Below are 26,628 nucleotides of genomic sequence, written 5' to 3'. Positions count from 1 at the left end.
TGAATCCCTACAGTAAGGACACAACCAAATCAGTCGACACACCCATGAGACACATGTTGGAGAACCTATTAAATGACATGAATGAAGAACTTTATAGCAATCCAACATGGTGAGATTCTAAATTAGAATGGAAGCTGAAGTCAAGGTTTTCCTAAAGGTAGAAGGTACCAGTGGATCCAGAATGACCAGGGAAGTTTGGGTGATTCAGCCAGATCAGGACAGATCCATTCCCTACCAAGCACCATGAGTCTCTCATTGCTGGACATTTTCATTTCTGTTTATTGAAGATTTTTAACAATGACACATCAATCAGAAAGCAAGGAAAAGTACAATTTTTATCTAGCAGAAGTTATCTGCAGAGCCACCTGTAAGACAATATGTCTATTCCTTAAATAAGCAATGTGCAGATGGAGTGGGTCTGGGAATCAGAAAGTCAGTTGACCTTATCCAAGGTCACAGAACTAGAAGTGGATTTCTGGCTGCCTGACCCCACCGATGCAAACAGGATGTTATACATCCCTGGATGCATCCTCATCCTGTCTTCTTCTTGGGAGTAAAAATATAATTCCTGTCACCCTCTCATTCTGAGTCAATTCAGGTGGGGGCAAAGAGGGACAGTGAACTGTTCAGACTTCATTTTTTTCCCTCGAGGTAAAAGCCAGCAATGTAATGAAGTTTCCATTTGTGGGCAAACAGCTTGGCTTCTCAATTATCAAGGTTACATTTCTTATGCCTGTTTGTCCCATATTTTTGGAGAAAAACAGACATTTATTACAAGCTATCTCTCCAATGTGATAATCATAGTCAATCTAAATGTCTGCTTCCCCCGAATTGCTTCCTGGAATGAGTTTCAACACAGCATCTATTTTGTAATCACACAGGCTATTTCTAAAGCACGGGAGCTTGCTTTGCAGCACTCCCTCCAAGCTGTGCAGACCGAGCTGTTCTCTTCTCCTGGGACCAACATCTCCAGGACAGATGGCTACAGTGTAGCATAGCCTAGGGGTCTCTTGGGACAGATACTTTCTGCCTTTTTTATTTCCTTTTCATCTTCTTTCCTTTCTGTCTCCTTTTCTGTCTTCTTTATATTTCCCCTTTTACATCCACCCCTTTTGTTCGAATCTTTTTTGACAACTTGTTCTACACCAGTGGTTCACCACCTGTGGGTCACGACCCCTTTGGCAACTGCATATTGGATATTTGCATTATGATTCATAACAGAGGCAAACATTACAGTTATGAAGTAACAATGAAATAAGTTGATGACTGGGGGGGCAGGGTCACCACAACATGAGGAACTGTATTAAAGGGTCTCAGCATTAGGAAGGCTGAGAACAAGTGATGTACACCAACAAGCTCCATAACACACAGTAGGGATACAGTGATGGAAAAGAAGACACTGGGAGCTAGAACTCAGTTTCCATCTTTATCCTCATTAAGTAATTTCACACATGGTTAGTAAGAAACAGTGTGGCCAAGCCACAGTCCTCAGTTACTAACACAGGAGCTAAGAATGTCCTGTAGTAGTGTAATGGTTACTATGAAAAGTAACTCTAAGTATTTACCCTTATCAGAGTGTACACACATCTTTCTCTCTCTCTCTCTCTCTCTCTCTCTCTCACACACACACACACACACACACACACTGGTTATAACAGGTCAGTTAAGTCTTTCATTATAGAGTTGTATAAGTTAGAGTTAGTTATATTTTTAGATTAATGAATTATATACAGTAAAAAGCATTGCTATCAAATGTATAAATATAATGTGTGGATTTTGATGAGAATCATACTCAGTCCTAGCAAAATATAGATGTTTCCAGAACTTCTTTTGCCTTTCTCCTGGTTGGCCTGCACCCCAAGGACTGCTGCACTGGATTCGATACACCTCCTCTGGAACCTCACAGGAATAGGTTCATAAAGATGGAGTAAGACTGGCTTCATTCACTCCATGAATTGTTGCATAAGTCTTTATCTTTAGGAACAGAATTTTGTTTCGTGCATTGCAACTCATCTACCCATTTGCCTATTGATGGACCTTCTAGATGATTCCCCTTTTGGATCATTATGCAGCTGCTATGAGCATTCAAAATAGGCCTTTTCAATGTTTTTTGCTAGCATATATTGATTATATGCAATAGTGGGTTCTATCTCACATCTTCCTACATATATATGGTACAGTTTTATCATATTCATCCACACTACCTTCTCTTATCCTCCCAACTTCCACTAATTCCTTTCCTCTTTCCAAGTAGCTCCCCTTCTAGGCTCATGTCTTTCTGTGCAGGTGATGCAGGATGTGTCATTGAGGTTGTTTACAAGGGAGAGGGTAGAAGCATGTGTGTCTTATCAGCAGCTATATCACAGGAGAATAAAAGTCTCTCTCCTCAACCATTGTCTGTGTGGAAATCCTCAGGAAGAGGTAGGACCCCATAAGGCCCTGCCCATTCCTCGACAAGATGTTGGCAGTCCCACTCTTATGGAGAGCGTGTACAGGTGATTACAGCAGCCATGAGTTCAATGGTATAATGGGCATACTGTGCCTGGAAGTCTGTTCACCCACCAGCCCTGCCTTCTTCTGGCTCTTACACTTTCCACCCATTCTTTCCTAAGGTTCTCAGAGCCTTGGAAACAATAGAAATGTTCCATTTGGGGCTGAACATACAACATCCATTTATTCTCGGGACTTCTGCCCAGTTATGATTCTCTGTGGTCATCATTGACCACTGCACAGAGAAGCTTCCCCGACTAAAGCAGACAACACTGTTCTATAGGTGTGCACAGTTATCTATAGATGGTAATGTGACAGGCACACCATATACATTTAGCAAAACAGCAGTAGCAGCTTCCCCATTAGCACCAGTGAGCTCCACAGCCATGGGAATACCTTTTAATTGAAAATAGGTTCTTGTTTGTTTGTTTAATCCACTGTATTTTGATTATGGTTTACCCTCCTCCAGCACTGCCCAGATCTTTTCCCACTTTCCTTCCCACTTTCCTATCCATCCAAATTCACATCATTTTTCTCTCTCAGGCATCTAACTAACAATAACAACCACAACAATAGTAAAATAAAATAAGAATATGAAAAAACAAACAAATCAACAGAAAAAAAGAACCAAAAAAAAGCATGAAACACACATATAGACACTGGCACACACATACACATTTGCACACACAAAATTTGCATAAAATAAGATATAAAAGTGAAAGATTTGTAAGGTAAAGGGGAAAATGTCTAGGCAAAGTCTCATGAGACAAAAAAATACCTCCAAAAGTATCATCGATATCAGTTTGTGTTGGCCATCTACTACTGGGCATGGAAACTGCCCTTAAATGTAGTTCGTTGCCCAGTGAGACTCCATTGGAGAAGAAGGAAGTTTTGTCTTTGCCAGCAGTTATCAATTGGAGATGGATTCTAGGTTAGGAATGAGCATTTGACCAGACTTACAGTACCAGTCATGAATTCCCTTCTGTGTAGCAGACATAAATCCAATCAGAAAATGGTCCATTACCCCATAACAGGCCTGGGACTGTGGCACCTGTGGGCACATCTTGCCTGTCTAGTTAGCACCCTTACACACAAGGCCCACAGCTGAGCGGGATATTACCAGCAGTTCTCTCTCAGCAACATCCACAGGGCTAGTCAGACATAATAGTCATACGTTTCACATTCCTCCAGAAACTCATGACAGTCTACTTTTCTTGCAGGTTTTTCTGTGCTTGGTGATTTGTCAAACCTAGTGTGTGGAACATAGCTGCATCCACTTGCTGTTTTAATTTTATTTTCTCTGATGAGCAGTGAGGCTGCGCACTTTTCCATACACTTCTGGCCATTCATATACCTCTTTCAGTGCAATGTCTTCCCAAGTCAATGGCTGTTTGCCTGATGGGTTGTGTTATAATTACAGAGATGGAGTTGTTGTGTATATGCTCTGAAACCACTCCTTTTCTTAGATACTCATAGAGGTTATTTCCCACCAGACTATACTCTATACTTTGCTGTGTGTGTGTGTGTGCGTGTGTGTGTGTGTGTGTGTGTGTGTGTGAGAGAGAGAGAGAGAGAGAGAGAGAGAGAGAGAGAGAGAGAGAGAGAGAGAGAGAGAGGAGATGCAGGGAAAGATGTGGAAGGCAGGAGGCATGCACTGTGGTCATGCATGGAGTTAGTTCTCAGCTTTTATGTGGGTGTCAGACAGTAAATTCAGGTCATTCTTAAGAACTTTTTTTAAATGTTTAAAGTTCAATTTTAATGTATTTATGTTTGGTTTTGTGGTACTGTGGATCTCATTTAGGACTTAGGAGTGTTATATAAGTGCCCTACCACCTGGACACACTGCCAGCTTTAAGGAAATAGTTCTGTCTAGACCACATGTGGATTTTTTCAAGACATAAATATATTGCCCCACGTCTCTTTTGAAATACAACTTGGGCTTTTAAATGTGGATCTATAATCCATTTTGAGGTCTTTCAATTGGTGTGAAGTAAGATCAAAGATTTTGATAACCCACAAATTTATCTACTTTTTTTCTCCAAAAACACTACTGAAAATGCTATCCTTTGTTTAAGCCTCTCATTGATGTGGTGGCTTGGTTAGAAATGGAATGACCAGATGAGGCTGGAGCAACCGTAGACTCTCATTTGTCCTTCCTTATTCTAGAACAGCAGTGTTAGTTATCAAGTTGCTATAGCAAATCATCAGATCAAGAACTCCTCATCTTGCTCTCTGTCAGTATTGTTTTGGTCATTCTTGATCTTTTGTACAGTTTTAGAAATCTGTCTACTTCAAAATGACATTGGGTCTTGGTATAGAAAGGAAATGTTACACCATTTTTGTTTGTACTTTTTCACTTTACATCCCCACTTACTGCCCCCTTTCCAACCACCCCCTCCCACCTCTTCTTCTCATCTGAGGGGGTGGAGGTTCTCTGGGTATTCCCCCACCTTGACACCCTTGGGTATTCCCCCGCCCAGTCTCTTCAAGGCTAGGTGCTTCCTTTCCCACTAAAACCAACCAAGGCATCCCAGCGAGCAGAACAGCTCCCACGTACAGGCAACAGCTTTTGGACAGCCCCTGTTCCAGTTGTTTAGGACCCATGAAGACCAAGCTGCACATCTGCTGCATATGTGCAGGGGGGCCTAGGTCCAACCCATGTATGTTCTTTGGTTGGTAGTTTAAACTCTGAGAGCCTCAGGAGTACAGGTTAGTTGACTCTGTTGGTCTTCCTGTGGAGTTCCTATACCTTCTGGGTCCTCAAGGACATGTTAAACCCTTGTGGGTAATGTCACATCCATCCACCCAGCAGAACTCCCTTAGTGTCACTTGGTAGTAGCCCTGGGAATGCAAAGTCAAGTTGACTTTCCTTCTTTTGCAAGAGGAAATCTGGTAATGGGAACAAAGATGATATGACCAATAACAGGACACCTTGTGGCAAACATGAGAGCCATGTAAAGCAAAGGACACCATGTGAGTAGAGAAAGACCACCACAGTGACAGGGAAAAGATTTCCCATGAAACCAGCTGGCTTTTACACTAACAATAAGCATACTTGGTAATGAAATCAAGGTGTCCAGTGGGAAAGGGCATTGCAGGAAGTCTATTCAACATTTTAGCCACACCCAGGCAGAAAACAGCTAATTAGCCCCCTGTTCCCCATCATCCCATCCTAACTGTGAAATCCAAGATGGCGCTTGGGTTTCTTTTCCTTCAGATAAAATGTCAACTGTGGCATTTGTAAGTGCCATAAAAACCCAAAGAGGACCAAGGTGAAGGAGCCAGGCAAAGGGAAATAGAATTCCTGCAACTCTATTTCTTCATTCTTGGGTATATTTTCTGGGTTGCCTGCACATGGATAATCTTTTAAGAACTTCATCTTCAGCTCATCTCCCCTCTCACCTTACCATGTAACTTGCAAAAAAAAAAAAAAAAAAAAAAAAGACCTATACCCAGATAAATACCCAGATAAATGGGCCTTCAGAGTCTATTTTCTACACTTGCTTTTTGGGGATAGTCATTGAATCTAAATGTATACATGAGAAAGGAAACAGTTGTTGTCAAGAACAGATAATGCTGTGGCCCCCACATCAACACTTGTCCCTCTCTGATCCACTCTCAAAACAGTCAGTACAGTTGCTATTGAGTTTCATTGACAAAACCCTAGGTATGTGGGACACAGGTGGTCCATTATGCTTAAGCCTGTTCACTGCAGGGTTCTAGCTGAGGATCTGTGGTTTACAAAACTTGGAAAGAGTTTGTACTAGGAATAATCTCTCTCCTTCCCAAATTTAACTTTATAGCTCTTAAGAGGGTTTGTGTTACCCCAAATTCATATTCACTGGTTTAAGAAACTGTTGGCAAGATGACATATAAAACTATTTTCTAAAAGAGTTAGACATTCCTGGCCTTTATGAGACCATAACTTGAAACAATGAAATTTAGCCAAATAAAACAGGTTTATAACAGAGAAAAGTCACCATAGCCATATAAAATATGCATACTAGAGAAGAGAAATTCCTTTACATGTGTTAAAAAAGAAACAGAAAGTAAACTGTAACTGTATAAACTAGAAAATCTGGGCCACAGGGAATAGGACCCTTAAAACTGTCAAATGTGTTCACTCGTTGGTATTGAAGTTAAGATCTGCTCAAACTTCATGGTTATCTTTCTGTCTTTTGAATGGCGCAGAAAGCAAGCTTATTCTTACTCTAGAGTGGAGGACTGCCCAGTATGATGCTAAAGAGTAGAACAGCCTACAGTCATCAGCTGTGATCCCACAGAACCAAGGATGGCCTGCCAGGGTTCCTCACAAGAGCATGGGTAAATAAAAGCAGCTGTGTCACTAAGAAGCCCACCCCAGCATGGCTGAGGACTCATAAAACTGCATCCTCAGAGATCCCTGCAGAACTGCACACAGCCCCAGTTGGTAGCTCTGAGGGAGAGGCTTTGTGAATCTTGTACCTTTTTGAGCTTCTGAAGTTTTCAAGTTCCCTTGGATTTTTTTTTTAATCCTAGGACCTGTTCTTCTTCTCTCTAAGGCAGTGTTTCTCAATCTGTGGGTCAGGACCTTTTTGAGGGTCAAACAACCCTTTCACAGGGATTGCCTAAGACCATTGGAAATAACAGATATTTATATTACTATTCAACAGTAGCAAAATTACAGTTACAGGGTAGCCATGAAAAAATTTTATGGCCAGGAGTCAACACAACTTGAAGAACTGTATTAAAAGGTTACAGCATTAGAAAGACTTAGAACCATTCCTCTAAAGAAGAATGCTTCAACTCAGAGAAAGTAGCTACAGAAAATCCATATTGCCCAGCCTCCTGGCAGTCTACTTCTTCGATGGCTGAGTCTCTCTCTTCCCCCCTTATAAACTGCTTCCACCCCCTCTGTAGTTGAAAAAAAAACATTTTAACTATTCCCTCAGACCTAAGTCATGAATTTGGAGTATTAGCCACACTAGGCACCTTATGTGACACATGATGGGAGCTTTAATCATCTAATCCCTTTCAGCTAATACTTCAAAAAAACATAGCTATAATAATTAAGAAGAAATTTGTAACCAAATTTTCATTGTAGAATTAAAAAGATTTGATTGATAAATATTCCTACTTCCAGAGTCTTTTATAAATGCCCTCTCTTTGGTTAAAAAAGAAAGCAAAGAAGAGAAAAGGCAATAATAAAAGTAAAAGCATCCCAGTTCTTTCAAAAAGGAATCCAGGTCATTTGTAATCATTTAAAGAATAAAAGGGAAACAACTTGAAGCATTGAAGTATAACATTCCCTTGTGTCTATATGCTGTCTGTTCCTTATCTGGTCTCCTATCAGTTATGTCACGTCTATGCCTCCCCTCTCCTGGTCAGTGCTACAGTGAAGATGAGCTGAGATGTCTCTTTGACCTAATGATGTCAATACTTTGAGAAACATACCCAGAAGCAGATTAATGCCCTGGGTAGTCATTCTTTCAGGAGCTTCCATCCTGCCACCCAACGGCTGTGCTAATTCACATCCCACCAACACTGTAAAGGAGTTCCCAGAACAACCTGCAGACAGCCACTCCAGTGAAGAGTCTCCTCTCCTCCCCTCCCCACCATTATTTAATATTTCTACTTGGCCTTTCAGTCCCTTATCAGACATATGGTTTTCAAATGCTCACACAATCCATAGGTTGTCTCTTCAGGCTTGTGAGTCTTAAGTTCTGTGTGGCTTACTGATATATGATACCTAGTTGCTCTACCTGTCTTTGTTGAACCAAATCTTTTGTATGGAAAGTTTCCTTTGCAACTATGCATATATATGGATTTATTTTTGTGTTCTTTGCTGTGTTACATTGATCCATTTGTTTGTATTTATACCAAATGGCATCATACTATTTTAAGAATTCTGTTTAATTATACTTAAATCCTATTTAATTATATTAAATCTTACTTTTAGCAGAAGAAAACTACTGAATTGTACATAACAGAAAACTTCAAATAAATGTCTCCTCATAACAGATATTTCCTGACAGATTCTCCCAAAATTAGTTCAAATTATGAAACCAACTAGACATAAAGTAATTATGTACTCTTAAATTATATTTTAATTTTAGATGGTTTCAATTAACTATGAGAGACCAACACACTGAGAATTTTCTTTCTCTTCTTCCTCGACTCTTTTATCTCATTTCTTGTATAGTCAGTTTTGGTCCTCCACTTCAAAGCTTCTCAGCTCATTTTGTAGCTATAGTTCTGAAGGATGCTCAACTTTATTTTTGATGGACTTTATGACTCGTACATTCTCTGAGATCCTTCATGACTGAGATTTAATGTTGCTTGGTTTTTTTCTTGTGCAGCTTGGCTCTGCCTAACATCTTTCAGACACCTATCTCTCAGGACTGTGTGAATAGGAATTGACACTGTTGTCGCTGAATGGTATTGGAGAGAAATCCGAAGACAGCCTGATTCCCTCCATTTTTGCTGAGTGGCTCTATTTTTGTCTAGAGGACCAAGCAATCTTTTCTTTATTTAAAATTTCAATGGATTGTGAGTTCTAGGTTAGGGGCCTGGGTCAAACCATAGACTATGGATGACTCTCAGTGTAGAGTCAATTCTCTCTTGATAAAGCCAAAGGCTCTAGGGTGTGGTCATAACTTTGGTTTCATTTTGAGGGTTCTCTACTTTAAGGACACTACTTATCTTTGCGTTGTATCAGCTGTGCCCTGGAGCTTTTAGCATCTCTGCAACAATGTCTGCCTTTTTCATTAATATTTTTTGATTATCGAACTCACTCTCAATGTCGTTTATTTGCTTTTAACACTGTCAACTCTGTATCTCAAAGTTGATGATGCATCTTTGTTTCTGAAATGATATTGTTTGGTCATCCATTTGTCCTTTAGGTCAGCGATCTCATAGATTGTGAGAAAATGCTTCGTGCTCCTTAGTTTTCTTCTATGTGTGAGCATTGCCTTTTCTTCCATCCTCCCTATTTACTAGGTCTCATGTTCTTCTGTTCTTATGTTATTTATGCACAATTCTTCTTTTGGTATTTTATTTGCTCTAAAGTTCACCGAGAGACTGGATCATGGATGAGCCAAGATCGGAGCAAAGGAAATGAGCTGAGGAGAGGGGTCACCTTTCTTAGTGTGCTACATTCTGCTCCTTTGTTTAGGGTTCCATCAGTTTTCATGCAGAGCATTGGCACCAACTAAAGTCTCTCCCATGAAGTCACACTCTTAGGCTTTCTGTCCATATCATGTTGAGAGAATATCACCTCTTTTGATATGAATCACTGTAACACTGAGTTGTTTCAGCAGTCTGACTTCTGAAGAACCAGTGGTTAGATTGAATTCTGAGCCCCTCTGCTTCCCTGTGTCTCACAGAGTCGACATCTGCTTTGGGCACTGAGTGTTGGATTTTCCTGCAGGACCTTATACCACTGATGTTACTGATAGTAACATTCAGGGGTACTTTTTCATCTTTCCAGTTCTGTAGGCAGGATGAGATGGAAATTTAACTTTAATTTTTAAATTATTTTATGTGTAGACATGTTTTTGCCTGCTTCAATGTTTGTGCTCCACAGGCATGCAGTGCCTGCACAAACCAAAAGAGGGCATTAGCTTCCTTGGAAGGGTGCTAGAAATTGAACCCTGTGTTCTCTGGAAGAGCAGCCAGTAGTCTTTTCTCTGAGCTATCTCTCAAGCCTCTGGAATAGGAATTTAATGCAGCCATATTATGTTAAAGAGCAATTCTGGTCTGTAGTCCCAGGTTCAAACTGTATGCTCGATCACAAATGTCTCAAGGCTATGACATTTGATTCTGCCCCTGGTCTAAACTCGAGTTCAAAATAATGCTATAACAGCCACCTCTAGCAAGCAAAAGCCCCAGCATGCCCTTGACTTGCCCCTCCAGCATATTTTGTTGTCTAGAAGGGGCTATTTCACTTTAACCCTTTTCATCTGTCACTGAAGACATATCTTGCTCTGTGAGCTCCTTAGAAATCAATGTTCTAATTAGAACACAGTAGCTAATCTTGCCGAATGCTAATAAGTGAGAATTGTGATTTATCTAGCAAAGGGGGCAGCACTCAGCATTAACAATTAAAAAGTCTGTAGGGAAGAGGGCTATTTATTTCTTACTCTCCTCCCTAGCTGATTGGGTTCAGCTTTAAGCTATTAGTAACCTTCTATTTAATGGTTATCTATCTGAAAATCATACATCAGAGCCACAGTTTAGGGACTTTTATCTCTGGGATACATAAACTCTATTTTACTTCTCAAAGATAACATACCACCTTTCCACAAAGACCAAGGCATATCATAGACACTGACGGTGTTCTGACATAGCAGGCACACATTTCCTGATTTTTAATTCACCTGCAAGGACAAGCACTGGTCAAGAATAGAGCCTGAGGAGTTGGCTGAAGTAAGTTCACATCAAAGCCTTGAGCTTGCTGGTAGAGGTCTTTAAGAAACTTGAATGCTTTTCTTCTTCTTCTTCTTCTTCTTCTTCTTCTTCTTCTTCTTCTTCTTCTTCTTCTTCTTCTTCTTCCTTCCTTCCTTCCTTCCTTCCTTCCTTCCTTCCTTCCCTTCTTCTTCTTCTTCTTCTTCTTCTTCTTCTTCTTCTTCTTCTTCTTCTTCTTCTTCTTCTTCTTCTTCTCCTTCTCCTTCTCCTTCTCCTTCTCCTTCTCCTTCTCCTTCTCCTTCTCCTTCTCCTTCTCCTTCTCCTTCTCCTTCTCCTTCTCCTTCTCCTTTCTTCTTCTCCTTCTCCCTTCTCCCTTCTCTCTCCCTTCTCCCTTCTCCCTTCTCCCCTCTCCCTTCTCCCTTCTCCCTTCTTCCTTCTCTCTTCTCCCTTCTCCCTTCTTTCTCCTCCTCCTCCTCCTCCTCCTCTTCCTCCTTCTCCTCCTCCTCCTCCTCCTCCTCCTCCTCCTCCTCCTCCTCCTCCTCCTCCTTCTTCTTTCAATGCATTAACTTAGTACTGACCAGGAGTCTTCATTCTAGCCTAACTGGACACAGAGTCAAAGGTGGAAATAGCATTTCATTCAGTCATGACTACTTATGTGATAACCATACAAAGGTTCCTAAGCTTATCCTATTACCTCATGACATCACACAGTTATTCATCTTTGCATGACTTTTTGAATGGCATGCCTGCTACCAAACCCCAGACTACAGGACCACCCTCCAACCGACTCTCCTCTCCTTTGACCCTCCATTCTAGCTGTGTGTGCTTCTCTCTTCATCATCACGTCAAAATGCACTTCCATGTGCTTGGCTTCACCTTATGCATAGTCAATGTCCAGTGCCTGCATGTTTGTTGAATATAGACCTGATTATTGAATAATTTTAGAGCACCAGCTCTTTCTTTATTCAGACTTGCTGGAATTTAGAAGAACACATTTCCACATATTTAATCTCTGCCTTCAGAGAACTCTTGAAGCATTTCAGAATAAGAGTCCTTTCCAACCAAGGAGAGCAGGCCAAATGTCTGGAAGGTTGCTGGGGCTGCCGATACAAAGAAACTTACCATACTTTCATATCTCTTCTATGGCTTCCATAAGCTAATCTCACAGCTTCTGGGCCTGTATTTGGCATGGATAGCTAACTAATGTCTTCTCACTATTATGGGAGGAGCTTGATATTATGCATTTCTGATGAGTGCAGAGAACATCATTAACTGGTGATTCACAAACCACACTCTGAGTATTCACAATCACTGTCATGCCAGTTATGAGGCAGCACCCAATTTGAAAAGAATTCCCACTGTGCCTCGCCTGGATGCTGACCACAATTAAACTGACCAAAGTTCCATTCAAAGAGGTAGATCCACCAGTGCCCATGGGAAAAAAATACAATCGTCCAGGTGTTGTTTTATTTCCTAAACATCAACTGACTTTGCCCCTGCACATCAGGTATACTAGATGTTTCTATTCTAGTATCAAGTGTATATCGAGGATTTCCCAAATATTATAGATTGCTAGTATCAGCTTAAGTCTCATCTCTACTAAGATCCAGACCCCCTAGGTAATATAATTATAAAACTAGGAGCTGAGATGTAATTCAATGGTAAAATACTTGCCTAGCACAAGGCCTTGGTTTAATCACCAACTCAAATATATATGCATATACATGTACATCAATCACTTTAAACGATCTCTAAAGAATATTTTTACTTTATGTATTGTGTATGTTCGGCATATGTATATTACTGTATATATACATATTGGAGGCACACATGTATAGGTAGAGGACAGAGGAGGATATCAGGTATCCTGCTGTGTCTCCTCCTTGAACCATTGAGAAAGGATCTCAAAGAGCTGCAGCCAGCAAGACTCTGCAGTCATTCTGATTCTGTCGCCCGCAATACTGGCCATTTCCAATTTTTAACATGGGTGCTGGGGATTTGAACTCAAGTCTTTATGCTTATGCAGCAAGTGTTCTTATCCACTGAACTATCCCCTAAGCCTGAAGAGTATTTCTGTAGTGAACTTAAAAAAAAAAACCTATAGTGCCTATGGGAATCTATTTTCCCATTGACTTGTAATGGTGCCTTTGGCAATTGGTATTAACCTTTGCAGTTCATGAACACTCACTACTTATCACAAAAGTGAAAGTGCTCCCATCACTGACTTTCCATTTGTCAGTTGAATTCACCTTTTACTGACAAAAGAGTCCCTCCTAACTTCTCCTCTTTCAGTCTTTCTCCTGTCTTCCCCATGTCATTCTGGGCCAAACCAAGTACCTGGTATGGATCTTTTTCAAATCAAATTGAGAAGACACTTCCTACTCATCATTCAACTACTCAACTAGTCTTGGTTATAAGACTTCCCTTTGCACAGTCTGGTCTTGCATTATTACCCTTGGTGATAACATGATCAATTGAACAGAAATAGGAAGTTTTTTTCCCCAAGCAGGACTCACACGGTGGTAAAAGAACCCCAGCTTTCCCCACACCAATTTTCTAAGTGACCTTTTTTTTTCTCACCTCTCATGGCCTCATATAGGTGAATGCCAAGGATGATGAAGGTGTTCTTGTTGGATCATGGGACAATGTCTATGCCTACGGCATCCCTCCATCAGCCTGGACAGGAAGTGTTGACATTCTACTAGAATACAGAAGCTCGGAAACACCAGTCCGATATGGCCAGTGTTGGGTTTTTGCTGGTGTCTTTAACACATGTAAGTGTCCAGTAGAGTAATGATTTTTAACGTAACAGAAATTTCACTTCAAATCACTTTATCTATAAGCTGGCAAGGAAACTTAACAGCTCCCATTGGCTCTATAGAATTTATGGGTGACTATTCTGGGATGTAGTCAATGCATAATTAAATTGTGCTGGGCCAAATATGCTCACATGTCTCTGACTCCAGAGTCCTTATGGGAAGAATGATAGACTGCTTCCTACATGATCCATCATCTGACACCTAGAGCAATGAAGGGTTGGAGGGGTTAAGGACGGGAGTAGGGAAAGCATGAGCCATTTTAAGCATTTCTTTTAAAGATTAAAGAAGAACTAAAATAATAAAGAATAAGGAAAAAGAAATTCTAATTTTTCTTTCTTGAAATGTTATATAAATACACTTATTTGTTATTGATGAGATGTTTTGTTAGTTCTTAAAAACTTGTCCTAGATATGAAAGGAATAGTTAGGTCATCTCATCTTCTTCTTCATCCGTAAGTCTCAGGGGAGCCTGGTCAGTTGGGTATCAGTAGCCGGTGAGCATCTTCACCTCCGCAACTTAGTCCACCCAATGTCCATCTGCCCAGAAAAACAGATGGGAACAGAATAATTCTCTTCAATCTTGTGTATCATTTTACCAAATGGCACTTGCCTTCATCAGCCCAGGCAATGTTACAGTTAATTCAGTGGCTATTTTAAAAGGCCATTCATTTCACTGTGTCCTCGCCATCAGTAATGATTTTCATTCACACAGCACTCCTCCTGCCTCGCAGAAACATTAAATTCAAGTCAGAGTGTCCTTTCTGCCTGCTCATTAATAAACAGTGCTTTGCTTAGTTAGCATTTTAAAATAAAATTTTCAAAGAAATGAGAGTCTGGGGGCTATAGGCTTGGGAAAGGACAGTTTGTCTTTTTTTAAAATATGAACGTGAGACCCACCTATTTTAACCCAAAGATGTCACAGTGGAGGACCAAGTCCTGTTCCACCTGAACAGAAATGACATTTTTCTTTCATTTGTTGTGACTTCCTATGGCACAGCCTGAGTAAGTATATTTTCTGAGCCCTTTGACTGTATTCAAGGACTAAAGGCTTGTTCATTTCCTGGGAGCAGTCATCTTCTGGGAGGCTGCTCCTGTCAGACAGAAGTCTGAGCTTCCTGGTGGCTGAAGGGTTGGAAAGCATCTCTGGATACTTGGGACTTTTAAGCCAAGGCACCACAGAGAGGACGCCACTTCCCTAAGCTCATTCCAGGAAACCATAAAAGCCTCAGTCCTTCACACACCTGAAATTTCACTGCCTGACCTCAATAGCTTTGGGTTTAGAACCAGATAAAATACTGAAACCTTACATCCATGTGTGCTATTTGCATAAAGGATGCTCTCTGTGCTTGAGGACAGGCTTTGATGGCAAATTAAGCAAGGACAGATCTCCACTGTACCATAGAGAGATTGCAATAGAAGCAAATCAGAAAGGAAAGTTGGTGGTAAGAGGAGCTGGTACCACAAAGTCAGCCTTTACATGGGAGCAAGTCCCCTTCAGTAATAATGTGATCGAATGCCCAGCAATTCACAATAGGATTCACCAGAAATAGAAACTGGGTGTCAGTCATTATACCAGTGACTAGAGGCTGCAGAGGAATGTAGAAGGGAGAAGCCAGTGGTGGCTGTCACCCTGTTATTTGGTGCTTGAGGCCAAGCCACTTGAAGGACAGGACACTTCTATTAAACTCACATTTGTACATCCAAGGTTGTCCTGTTGAAAGAGCTGGATAGTCTTTGTTTTAAAAAATGCTAAATTATTCCTATGGAGAGGGGGGAAAAAGAGCAAGCCAAGTCATTAATCTTAAAATTGTCAGCTGAATTATTTCCAATGAGCCCTGATGTCTGGTGTCCTGGGAGTCAGAAAGGGCACTCGGATTAAGCTTAATCAATAGGTGCATATGGCAAGAGAGGCACCCAGGTAATTTATTATCTAACAACTAAAATGACTCAGTGGTGTCACCCTGCATAGAGTGGTGCAGGAGAAATTTCATCCAGAAGTAGTGTGCCCCACTGAGGACCAGCCCTATACAATCCTACCTTGGGATAGGCTTCCAGGAACATGCCCCCTTAAGGGGGTTGGATCACTGATACTTTGATGAGCTTGTGGTTAGGACTAAACAATTAACATGGGGTTATTGGGTTTCTGTTAGAAATGATTTTGTTGGCATTGTCTGTTGTTCCCAAGAGTCTAACAACATGGTCTCTCTCCAACCCTCTGGGGACTGAACAAGCCACACTTCCTCAGTGTGGAACATCTGAGGAAGGAGCCTCTTCATACTGGGGAGGAAGAAAGGTCCACAGAAAAAAAAGAATTTTTCACTGTATTTTGTTATATGGGTTTTGTCTCACATGATTGTTGTCGCCTACAGTTTTAAGATGCCTTGGAATCCCTGCACGAGTCATTACCAATTACTTCTCGGCCCACGACAATGATGCCAATCTGCAAATGGACATCTTCCTGGAAGAAGATGGGAATGTGAGCTCCAAACTCACCAAGGATTCGGTGTGGTGAGTTTGACTTCCAATGTAATGAGCTGGTGTCAAGTAAGAGGGTCATTCCATGTGTACTACATACAACGCAGACACTGCCAAGTGTCTCTCTCCTCTATATTGATTTCAGTTTCATCGGTATAAATATCTTATTTTCACTCAATTTCATTTTAAGTGCTGAATGGCAACTATTATTGAGCAGACAATTTGGGCCCTAGTGATAAAAGTCGATCATGGATCTGTATGGGAACAATCATTAAAGCCAGCCATAAACACAGCTAATGGACATGCCATGGTTGGTTCCTCTATAGCACATGATGAATGCTATGGTTGATGTGGATTGCAACCAGCATTCACATCTGCCCAAAATCCCCTATGCACCAGTTTATGTGTCTGTACAATCTTACCTGCCCTAATAGTTTTAATCAGATGAGTGACACAAGATTGCAGATGTGGAAGCTGAGGCCCAAACAGATTTGTATCACGGTCACATAACTTGTAAAGTGGCAATAGACTTCTCCAATTCTTCACCCCACATATTTTTACTTCTGAAATACAGAATGACTCTTTGAGGATAGGGTTAAATCTGGCCTTGACTATGTGCCCAGCTTTCATTTAAAGATCAAGAGGAGGAAAACGCGACATCCCTTCCAAACACCAATGCCATGCATCTTTTACCATTCAGTGCAGTACCAGAAGCTGGCCATCTTATAGGGAGTGTAAGAGCCCGAAGAAGTTGTTGTTTGTGGAGATGCCACCAGTCCAACGTGGCACACTTACATGAGGAGAAACTCCTCTGAATCCAAATGAAGGGACATTTAGGAAACTATATGTGGCGTGAACTTGGGACATGATTTGAGCAGTCACCAAGCATTAACAGGGTGAGATTTCCCAGGCAAAACTGTGTCCTGTGTAGTTAGTTGTTCCTCACGAGTCATGAAGCTAAGGCACTGTCTGTTGTAAAAGCACCCAACTGGGGGTGGTGGGAAGTTACAAGTGCATCCTAAGAAAGTCAAGGTGAGAAGCGTCTGAAACCCTGCATTGTGGGCATGGATTGGCGTTCACTCACCAGGCCCTGAGAGTGGCCACTGGAGAATGCTGAAAGGGGGAAATGGCTGCAGTGGCCCCAACTCACAGCAGCAGGTTACTATGGATAAAATATAAAGCCTCTTGTTTGAAGGAGTGAGTTGAGATAGGGAGCTGGAGGGCATGGGCTGGACAAAGCCTAGCCCATGGAAACTCAACAGCAATTTAAAGAACCATTTAAACCTGTGGAATTACAGCTCACAACCCTGCCCGTCTGGAATGGCCAAAACAGATCAAAACATCAGCCCCTAAAGCCTACTGTCAATGGTAATGGTAGAAAGAGAAGGATTTTGTTTTTGTTTTCTCTGCATCATGACCACACACACACACACACACACACACACACACACACACACACACACACACACAGAGAGAGAGAGAGAGAGAGAGAGAGAGAGAGAGAGACCCTTTATATAGGCAGCATCAGTCTCCTAGGTCCCTATGAGGAACCTGCCATAGTGTATAATGAAATCCTAAATACAGTTGGTATAAAGTCATGGAGTGACTTTCTGACATCTTGTTCTGAATTTTGTTCCCTCTCTCAGAGTCTTCCTGATACCCCCCTAGCACATAAGACCTTGATCCTGGCCTGGTCATCAACATCCTGTGTGTAACCAGTGCTCTGGATTATTCTGCCCTCTCCTGATGAGGCTTGGCAGAGTTTATGTACGGTGACTAGGCACCTCACTGATAGAGGTCTGTGCTACCCCAATTTGAGACATGCCCAGACTCCAAGGACAGGGACAGAAGGTCTCAGTGTCTTGGCTCTACTGAAGGCCAGCTGTGTGACCTTGAGCAAGGCAGAGTTTCTCTGTGCCTCTTTCCTCTTCTAAAGTAGAGATGACAGAAATCCTTGTTTCACTCAGTACAGAGCTGAGTGTAGCAGGTGCCTAATGAACGCTGGCTGCTGGGATCGCCTTCTTTATTAGATGCACAGCTGGAGTCTCGGGGAGGCAATATGTTGCCATCCTCCTGAGTACCTTGAGAAACTCAGAAGAGAGGGGTGCCCAGTGTCCTGAGATGACTGATACTCTTGTGACTTGGGGGGTATTTTAAAAGAAAAGGCAGATAGTTGTCATGCCTGCACAATCACTGGTACGCTTTATAAACTATGTGTGTTCTAAGAAGCCAGACCGTGTCAAGGACTCTCCTTGCTTGAGGGGTTGGTGGAGGCTCTCCAGGACACATCAACCAGAATGTGGACATCACACACACACACACACACACACACACACACACACACACACACAGAGAGAGAGAGAGAGAGAGAGAGAGAGAGAGAGAGAGAGACAGAGACAGAAAGAGACAGAGGGGGGACAGACAGAGGGACAGACAGACAGACAGACAGATGACAAGCTTCATGTTAAGCTATTATTTGATGTTTGGTATTAAGGAAATGATGTCACTTCTCTGAGTTTCAGGGCCCTCATCATCCCAGGAACTACCATTTCCTAGTGGGGTGACTGTGACAAGTAATTAAAGGAGACCATCCACACAAAGCACAGATTGGTCATGTCTAACCAGAAATAGTACACAAATCCGGAATTTCGTGTGTGCATATAGATAATTCCGTGTACCCTCTCATGTGAGACTCACAAACACAATGACATATGCAGAATCACCTTCTGAATGTAGGTGAGATGTGTATGACACATAGGTCAAGTTCAAGCCAAGATTTGGGTTCCACCTCAAAGATACCTAATTAGGTGTATGAAAAGGTTCTAAAATGTGAAAAGATCCAGGGCAGTTTGGTGTTGGTATCGTGTTCTCAGTCTGTACCAACTAATGGCAGCTCTGACGCTGATTACAGCAATGCTTGCCAGTGGTGGAAAGAAAGGCTTATCCGGGGCTTGGGGGTGAGAAACTATTGCTAGGCAGAGGCTCAAGCATGGATAGAAATGGTTACTGGACCTAGGCTGACTACCCAGAGGTCACTCTTGGCCTAGTTGTCTGTTGCAGTTCTGAGGAGAAATGGCTCTCACCCAGCCCTACCCTCAGTAGGCTCTGCTGCTTCCATCAAAGGATCCTACCCCACCTGACTCCTCACACTTCGGTCCCATTGTTCACGGTCTGTGCTAAGCTGATCTGTCCATTTAGGTCTCAATGACCCAGGACATCTCCCCTTTCAGAATCCAGCCAGGTTTATGAGTCCCCAAACAGGAGGCAAACAAGCAGGGCTTTCCAGAGTTCTGGCTCAGTCACATGTAAAGGGCTGTGACATGGAGCACCAAGGACAGGAAGTTTAGCTTCTATGTCTGTTTGCTGTCTTAGGTCCCTTTGGTAGATAGTCACCCTTGGGAGTGTCTGAAGAGTGTGAAGCATCTCGCATATTGGTGAGTCATTGCAGGCAGTTTGCTGAAGTGGCTGACCTAGCACTTCACTGCTGGATTATGGAGCTATGAGGGCCTCTCTAAGAGAGAATCAGCCCATGCTTAGCAGACATAACAGTTTCATTGTGCCCTATGAGAGCGTTTGGTCACCTCATTATTTGCAGGTCACATTGGAGTAGGGAAACAATTTTAAAAGACAGAGATGGTGGCACTTACAGGGTCATGAGAGATACTTCACAACAGGGCTTTCCTCCTGCTTGGTCCAAGTATTTCCTTCCCTGTGTCCCTTGGATGGACTGAAGGGAGTCTACTTCGATGACTCTGGGTGCAAAACTCTATCCTTTACTTGTCCCCATAAGAATTCAGCTCCCATCAGGTAAGCACTATTCTCTCTCTCTCTCTCTCTCTCTCTCTCTCTCTCTCTCTCTCTCTCTCTCTCTCTCTCTCTCCCTCTCCCTCTCCCATGCATTCAGCAGCAGGCAGAATGTGGAGCAAATGTAAACAATTTCTTTTGGAAAAACAGCAAAATGCTAACCAGACTGAATATATATAATTCAGTGGGAAGCAGAGAGACTGAAGGGAGTTTCATTCTAGGCCCTAGGAAGCAAGGCTGATCTCGTGGAAGGTGGTCATGGACTGAAAGTGGAGGATATATATATCACACACACACACACACACACACACACACACACACACACACATATATAAAATGAATGACATATATACATATATGTATATATATGTGTGTGCATATATATATATGTATATATGTACATATATACATATATATATATCGTTCGTTATACGCACACACACTGTGCAAAGCAGTGTGACTTGATCTGCCTTTAATTACCTGGATAACCTTGGCAAGTTGCTCGTCATCTCAAGACCTTTACATTCTCATAAGCAAATGTAATACCTCAGTATTAATGAGTTATAGAGTCCTTCCCAGCTTCAAAAATAACTTCATTTTAATAAGGTAGGCAGTTCTTCCATCCAGACCTTTCCTGTATAGTTCAGCGTTTTCTGTCACTTGCTTGGCATGAAGGCTGCAAGCACGCACAGGGCCAGGCTGTGGCCGGCCTACTCACACCTAGGAGCGTCTGCATGAACTGGCCTCACATCAGTTCCCTGGAGGAAAGAAACAGAACAGAGGGATCTCAAGAATAGATTAGCCATTGTATCTAAAACAGGACAAGAAAAAGGAAAGGAAAAATAAACCTTTCTTCAATCCTTTCTAGAAAGACTGCGGTTGTTACTGCCTGTGTTTTTGACCTCAAATGCAAATCTTTCTGTGCACTGGAAGTGTTCATCACAAGGCGCTGGCAAAGCAGAGTCTTCTGATCTCTCACCCGAAGGCTCATCCTTCTATCGTTCTAGTGCCCACTGCCCCCTGTATGATGGTCTATATACCACGAGCACGTTTTTAAAATTGGCCATACCTCCTCTACATTAGCTTAGCTGTGCTGTATATGCCTATGAGTTGGATTTGTATACTGCTGAATCATCTTCAGTTTCCATCACTGTGGGAAATAAGAGTGATCTGAAAATAAATGCCAAATAAAATCGTATAGAAGAAGAATCCTGAATATAGACTGAACTGCTTAAAGATGTTGGAGGGCTTGTAAAATTATCTCACCATGCATCCAAGTTAGTAATTCTGACACTGTATCCAAGCTGTTTGTTTTCAAGCATTATCTTCTCGTCCACATTTTTGGCCAACTCACTCTGACGACTACCAGCAGGAGTTGCCCATGAGCTCCACCATTTGCAGACTGGGAATTAGTACTAAGCATGTACCAGCATGTTCAAGAAAGGACTCACGGTTACTTACAAACGTACCTCCAAAGAATAAAACATGGAGGGTCACTTTCTGTACATCATCCCTTGTTCCAAACGATGGCCTGTTTATCCTGCTCCATCCTTTAACAGTCTTTCTGATGTTCCTATTCCTGTCCTCATCTAAGATGAGGAAACAGATGCAGAACTTAACCAAGATCCCAGTCAGTAAGTGTCAGACTAAATTACAGCCCCATGGGTCTACACTGAGAGTGCCTTTGTTTTATAGGTAGGGTATCATTATTGGGAGATAACTCAGAGATATAAAACCTGCTCTTTCGAAGTACACAAATCAGTATTTTTGGCCTCTTGAGTGTTGGGTAACCCTCATTTACCTGGCATATTTTCATCAATCTTAAAAGAAACTCTCTCATTTCTTCAGCCCCTGGTGGCTGCTAACGTTCTCTGTTCCATCACAGTGAATGATATGTACATTTCACATACATGGAATCATACACTGTGTGGCCTTTGCTGTCTGGTTCCCTCCACAGAGCATGTTTCTTACAGCTCATCCATTTTGGAACATGTGCCACGACACATTCCTTTCCCAATGAATGACATTTCCCTGTGTGGACAAAGCATGTTTTCTTTCATGGTGCCTCTGCTATCCATTAGAATTGCTTCTGCTTGCTATGAACAATCCACTCTGATCAGCCATGTAAAACTCTTTGTGAGAGTATATGTTTCTGCTTTTCTTAGAATACACATAGTTAGGGTAGCTTGGTCATAGGATGACTTTACATTTAACCATTTGAGAAACTGCCAAACTTATTTCCGAATCAGCTCCACCGAATCTACCAGCGGAGCATGAGGGTGCAGACTTCTCCATATCCTTCCTTGCCAAGGTGATAATTTTCCTGGGCTCTATTTCATTTTAAAATTGTTACAGACTTTCTAGTGAACATGGGCAGTTTGGTAGATTACATGTCCACTCCTCTGTGGGCTGATGATACTGAATGACTTATGTCTCTTTTATTATTTTGGGGTTTTTCTGTTGTTGTTTTTTAAATAGCTTTTCAAACTCCTGTCCAGTTTTAAAATTGAGCTGTCAGTCACCACACTGTAGCTGTTAGTTACATGTTCTGGATGCAAAAAAACAAAAAAACCAAAAAACCAAAAAACAAACAAACAAAAAAACAACAAAAAAAACATTTCTCTAATCTCTGGGCTGTCTTTTTCACATCATTAATGATCTGTTTCAAAACAGAAAATGGTTTACTTTTTTATCAAAACCATTTTATAATTTTCCCTTTAGTTGCTTATATTTTTATTACCACATGTAAAAGATCATGCAGTCAAGTCAAGGTCACAAACACCTGCTTCTCTGTTTTCCTTTTGAGTTTTCTAAATTTAGATCCTACACATGGATCTAGGACTTATTTTAAATTAACTTCTTAAAGGAAAAAATAAAAGTAAGGGTAAGTTGCTATAGCTGCTTCTAGCTGTTGTTGAAAACCGTAGGCTATGGGTAGAACTGTTTATACAAAGTGAACACTGAGTCAAATGAGGAAGAACAAACCCTGAGTTGGAAACTTTTCAAGAAGTTTCTAGAAAATATAGAAATATAACAATGGGAGTTGGAGGATCCTTGAAGGAGATCAACCTGTTTACTTATCATCCCTGAGCTGTAAACTTCCACAGTCACTGAGGCCGTTTTCAAGACTGCCATGGATATAGGGAGAGGGAGGTGAAAATAAAGAAAACCGAGCACAGATCAGAGCTCTTATGGAGACTGACATGACTTCCTTGAATAAATACCACTCAGGTTGTTGCAAGTCTTACATTCATTTCTAGAATTCTAGAAAAACTGGTCTGATGTTTTATCCCTTGTTGCCCTTCTACCATTGTGAAAGTGCTTCCTAAAGTGTATGTGTGTGTGTGTGTGCATATATATATATATATATATATATATATATATGTGTGTGTGTGTGTGTATGTGTGTGTGTGTGTGTGTGTGTGTGTATTATATATATATGTATGTATTTATTTGCATGCATGTCAGGAACCAAAAGAGGTCATCAGGTCCCCTAGAACTGCAGTTACAGATATTTAAGAATTGCCATACATGTGTTGGAACCCAAACCCAGATCTTCTGGAAGAACAGCCAGTGCTCTTAACCACTGAGCCATCTCTCCAGCCCTCCCAAAGTCTATTCCTAACACTACTTACATGGATCCAAATGGAGGAATCCACCAGACCTTCAAAGGGGTTATATTGTATAGAGCTATTTTTACCACCTAATTTAGTTTCCTCTACATATATACTTGAAAATATGTAATGCACAGTAATGAGTCATTTAATGGTAGGATCAGGGAGAACACTTACATAAGCTTAGACACTGTAGGGCAATCAGCTGAAGAGGCCTTGTAGAGCAGTCAGGCATGGGAATGAGATCTCTGCAGCTGCTGCTGGTGTAAAACAATGTACCATTTTACAGTAAATTTTAACCTTTTTTATATCTTCTTTGAGATTGTCAGGGAGAAGTGAAGGCCAACTCCTCCCTGGCAACCTTTCCCACACCCACCTCCCAACTTCTCTCCTTTTTTAATTTGTAACAGCATCCTGAGTCCAGTTAGTGCTGCCTGCATGCTCATGCGCATGGGGCAGCATCCATTGGGCCTGGAAAGCCTCACATTTGGACAAAATTGGCTCCCCCTCCCTCAGCAGCCATCATTTCCCAATAGCATCTAAGCTAGGGGTGGGGCTCCTCCCCATTTTGTTGGAATGTCCACTGGCTTGGGCAGGACTTGGGTAGGCAATCACGGCTGCTATGACATCACAAGGACACCTACTTCACATCTACTGTCGATGAGACACTGCAGCATTTTCTCCCAGCATCTGTCTCTTAAAATCTTTTCTCCACTCTCGTTTTTCAAGATGTTCCCTGACCTTATGGAGGTGGGGATTCTGATGTAGATTTCCTATACAGGACCAAACACTCCATAGTCCCTATACTTGTATATATAACTTATATATATAACTTGTATATATAACTATACTTGTATATATAATTGTGAGTTTCTGTATCAGTTGTTATCCTCTGCAAAAGGAAGCTTCTCTGGTAAGGGCTGAACACCACTAATTTATGGGTACAACCGTAAGTATTTAGAAGACAGTTTGATACTGTGCCCAGTAAGCAAAATAATAATAGTATGTATTCCCTTAGTGTAGAGGACTGCAGCCACAGGTTCTCTGCCAGGTGTACAATACCAAGCACGAATTCAGCCCTGTGGAATTGGTCTTAAAAATCAATCAGAAAGTAGATGGTTACCTCAATAACAATCATTCCACTATTAAGTAAGAGAGCAGATGTTTGCAGGCTAGATATTTTATTAGAATTTTCAGTGTTCATCACTGAGTAAGACTGTTGACGTACCCCCGCCCTCAGCAGCCACGCAGCACATTCTGGTACTACCAAAGCTGAGCAGCCATGGAAGAAGATTCCAAGCCAGCGCCCGCTTTATTTTGTCATGTCCTGTGACCACATTGAGTAGTACCTTCTCAGCCAGATTCATACCAGCAGTCACACAGTCGGATTCTGCTGGATCAACAAGAACAATGATGAAAGCTTATATTGTTTGGGGGGCTCTCTGATCAAGTTCAAGGGAAGAGATACAGAATTTTGTATTGGGAATTTTGCATGGTTAACACATGGCTTGTGGGAGGAACATTATCCTATTTAGGGTAATTGCAGTGTGTGTGTGTGTGTGTGTGTGTGTGTGTGAGAGAGAGAGAGAGAGAGAGAGAGAGAGAGAGAGAGACAGAGAGAGAGACAGAGACAGAGAGACACAGAGAGACACAGAGAGAGACACAGAGAGAGAGACACAGAGAGAGAGACAGAGATAGAGAGACAGAGACAGACAGAGGCACAGAGACAGAGAAAGAGAGAGAGAGAACTTGACTTTTAAGATAATAGGTTTCGATGCGGCTTTTCAAGGATACTCCTCTCCTCCCCCACCTTCTCCTCTGTTCAACTCTGTCATCTCCATTTAAGCCTTCTCCTCGATTATTCTTTCTGCCTTCACACCACCTGTGCCCTGGTGTCCGCTTCTTTTATGATATTTCTTCTCCTCTACAATGACCCCTTCTAGTTTCCTGGCTACTTCAGATTCTCCAAGTTAAACCTAAAAAAACCTAAACTTCTAAGGTCCAGCTGAGAGAGAGAGGGAGGGAGGGGGAGAGGGGGAGGGGAAAGGGGAAGGGGAGGGAGATCGAGGGATAGGGAGAGGGAGGGAGGGATAGAGAGGGAGAGGGAGAGAGGGAGGGGGAAGGGGGAGAGGGAGGGAAAGAGAGAGAGGTTCTTCTGGGTCTGTTTAGCTCACACAATATAAATTTTTGCAGTCCCTATCATTTAAAGTTTGTCAATCAATAAAAGTATACTATAAAGTAATGTTAAAGATACAGTACAGCAAATGCATAAATCAATATCGCGATTGCTTACTGCCATGGTCACATACCATGTGCAGTCACATGTACTATGCTTTTGTAAGATGGACAGCACAGTAGGTTGCTTTATATATATATATCACACAAACAAGTGAGAAAGACACTGTTGTAATGTATGACATGAGTGCAAAAGAGTAGCTTTTAGCTCAATATTAACAATATGTGTGATTCCCATCACATCTGTAGTCCCCCGTTAAGCAAAGTGTTGTTATAGGACACATGACTATCCACATACATAAGGCTTCATGTCTCCATTCCTATTACATACCATTAAGCATTACACTGAGCTTTTAGAAATTATGTGTTCAGAAAGCTGTCCACAGATTTCACTTTAATATAACAAATGGATGTTAGAAACTGGGGAAGGGCATTGTTCCTTAAAGTTTCTAGAATATTACATTAGACTCTCTTCCTCTTTCTACCATCCTACTGGGATATCTCCAACAAATCCTTGTAACCCATGTACTGCTCATCTCGCTAGACAGTGGGCAAATAGAATTACACATACTTCTTGTGAAATTTGGCTGGATGGGAAAGAAGTAGGGTATCATCTATATAAATAAACACGTGGTAAGATATTTTGATTAAGGAAATTCTAGATTCTGGTTTAACCTAAGTTCTATCTAAAAGAAACTCATCACCTATACCATTCATAGCTGCCAGGAAAAAGTGAAAAGCTAATAAAACTATGTATTATCAAGGCTAGTTTCATTAGATAGTTAATAAGATAGCTTTAAAATGTAT

At 41.5% G+C, this 26,628-nt stretch overlaps 1 protein-coding gene and 1 long non-coding RNA gene across 6 annotated transcripts in view; one reads left to right on the top strand and one right to left on the bottom strand.

Moving 5' to 3' along the window:
- The window catches only part of Gm30489, a 146,979-nt gene that overhangs the window by 10,877 nt on the left and 109,474 nt on the right, over positions 1-26,628 (bottom strand). The window contains exons 1-2 of one of the 4 annotated variants that reach the window (XR_001780898.2): positions 23,764-24,360; positions 20,453-20,730 (exon numbers count right to left, since the gene is read on the bottom strand). The exons of 2 other annotated variants lie outside the window; for them this stretch is intronic. This is a non-coding gene — a long non-coding RNA (predicted gene, 30489). Of the gene's footprint in view, positions 1-20,452; positions 22,570-23,763; positions 24,361-26,628 lie in introns of those variants that run through there. One more of the 4 variants, XR_382194.3, reaches the window with a different exon arrangement.
- Positions 1-26,628, top strand: part of F13a1 (coagulation factor XIII, A1 subunit) — a 183,067-nt gene that overhangs the window by 90,153 nt on the left and 66,286 nt on the right. For both annotated transcript variants that reach the window (NM_001166391.1, NM_028784.3), the window contains 2 exon segments: positions 13,475-13,649; positions 16,063-16,201. In NM_001166391.1, the coding sequence (NP_001159863.1) occupies positions 13,475-13,649; positions 16,063-16,201 (314 nt within the window).

This window comes from Mus musculus, chromosome 13 (genome assembly GCF_000001635.26).
Source record: "Mus musculus strain C57BL/6J chromosome 13, GRCm38.p6 C57BL/6J".
Lineage (NCBI taxonomy): Eukaryota > Metazoa > Chordata > Mammalia > Rodentia > Muridae > Mus > Mus musculus.
The sequence above is the reverse complement of the archived record's forward strand: the minus strand, read 5'-3'. Positions and strand labels throughout refer to the sequence as shown.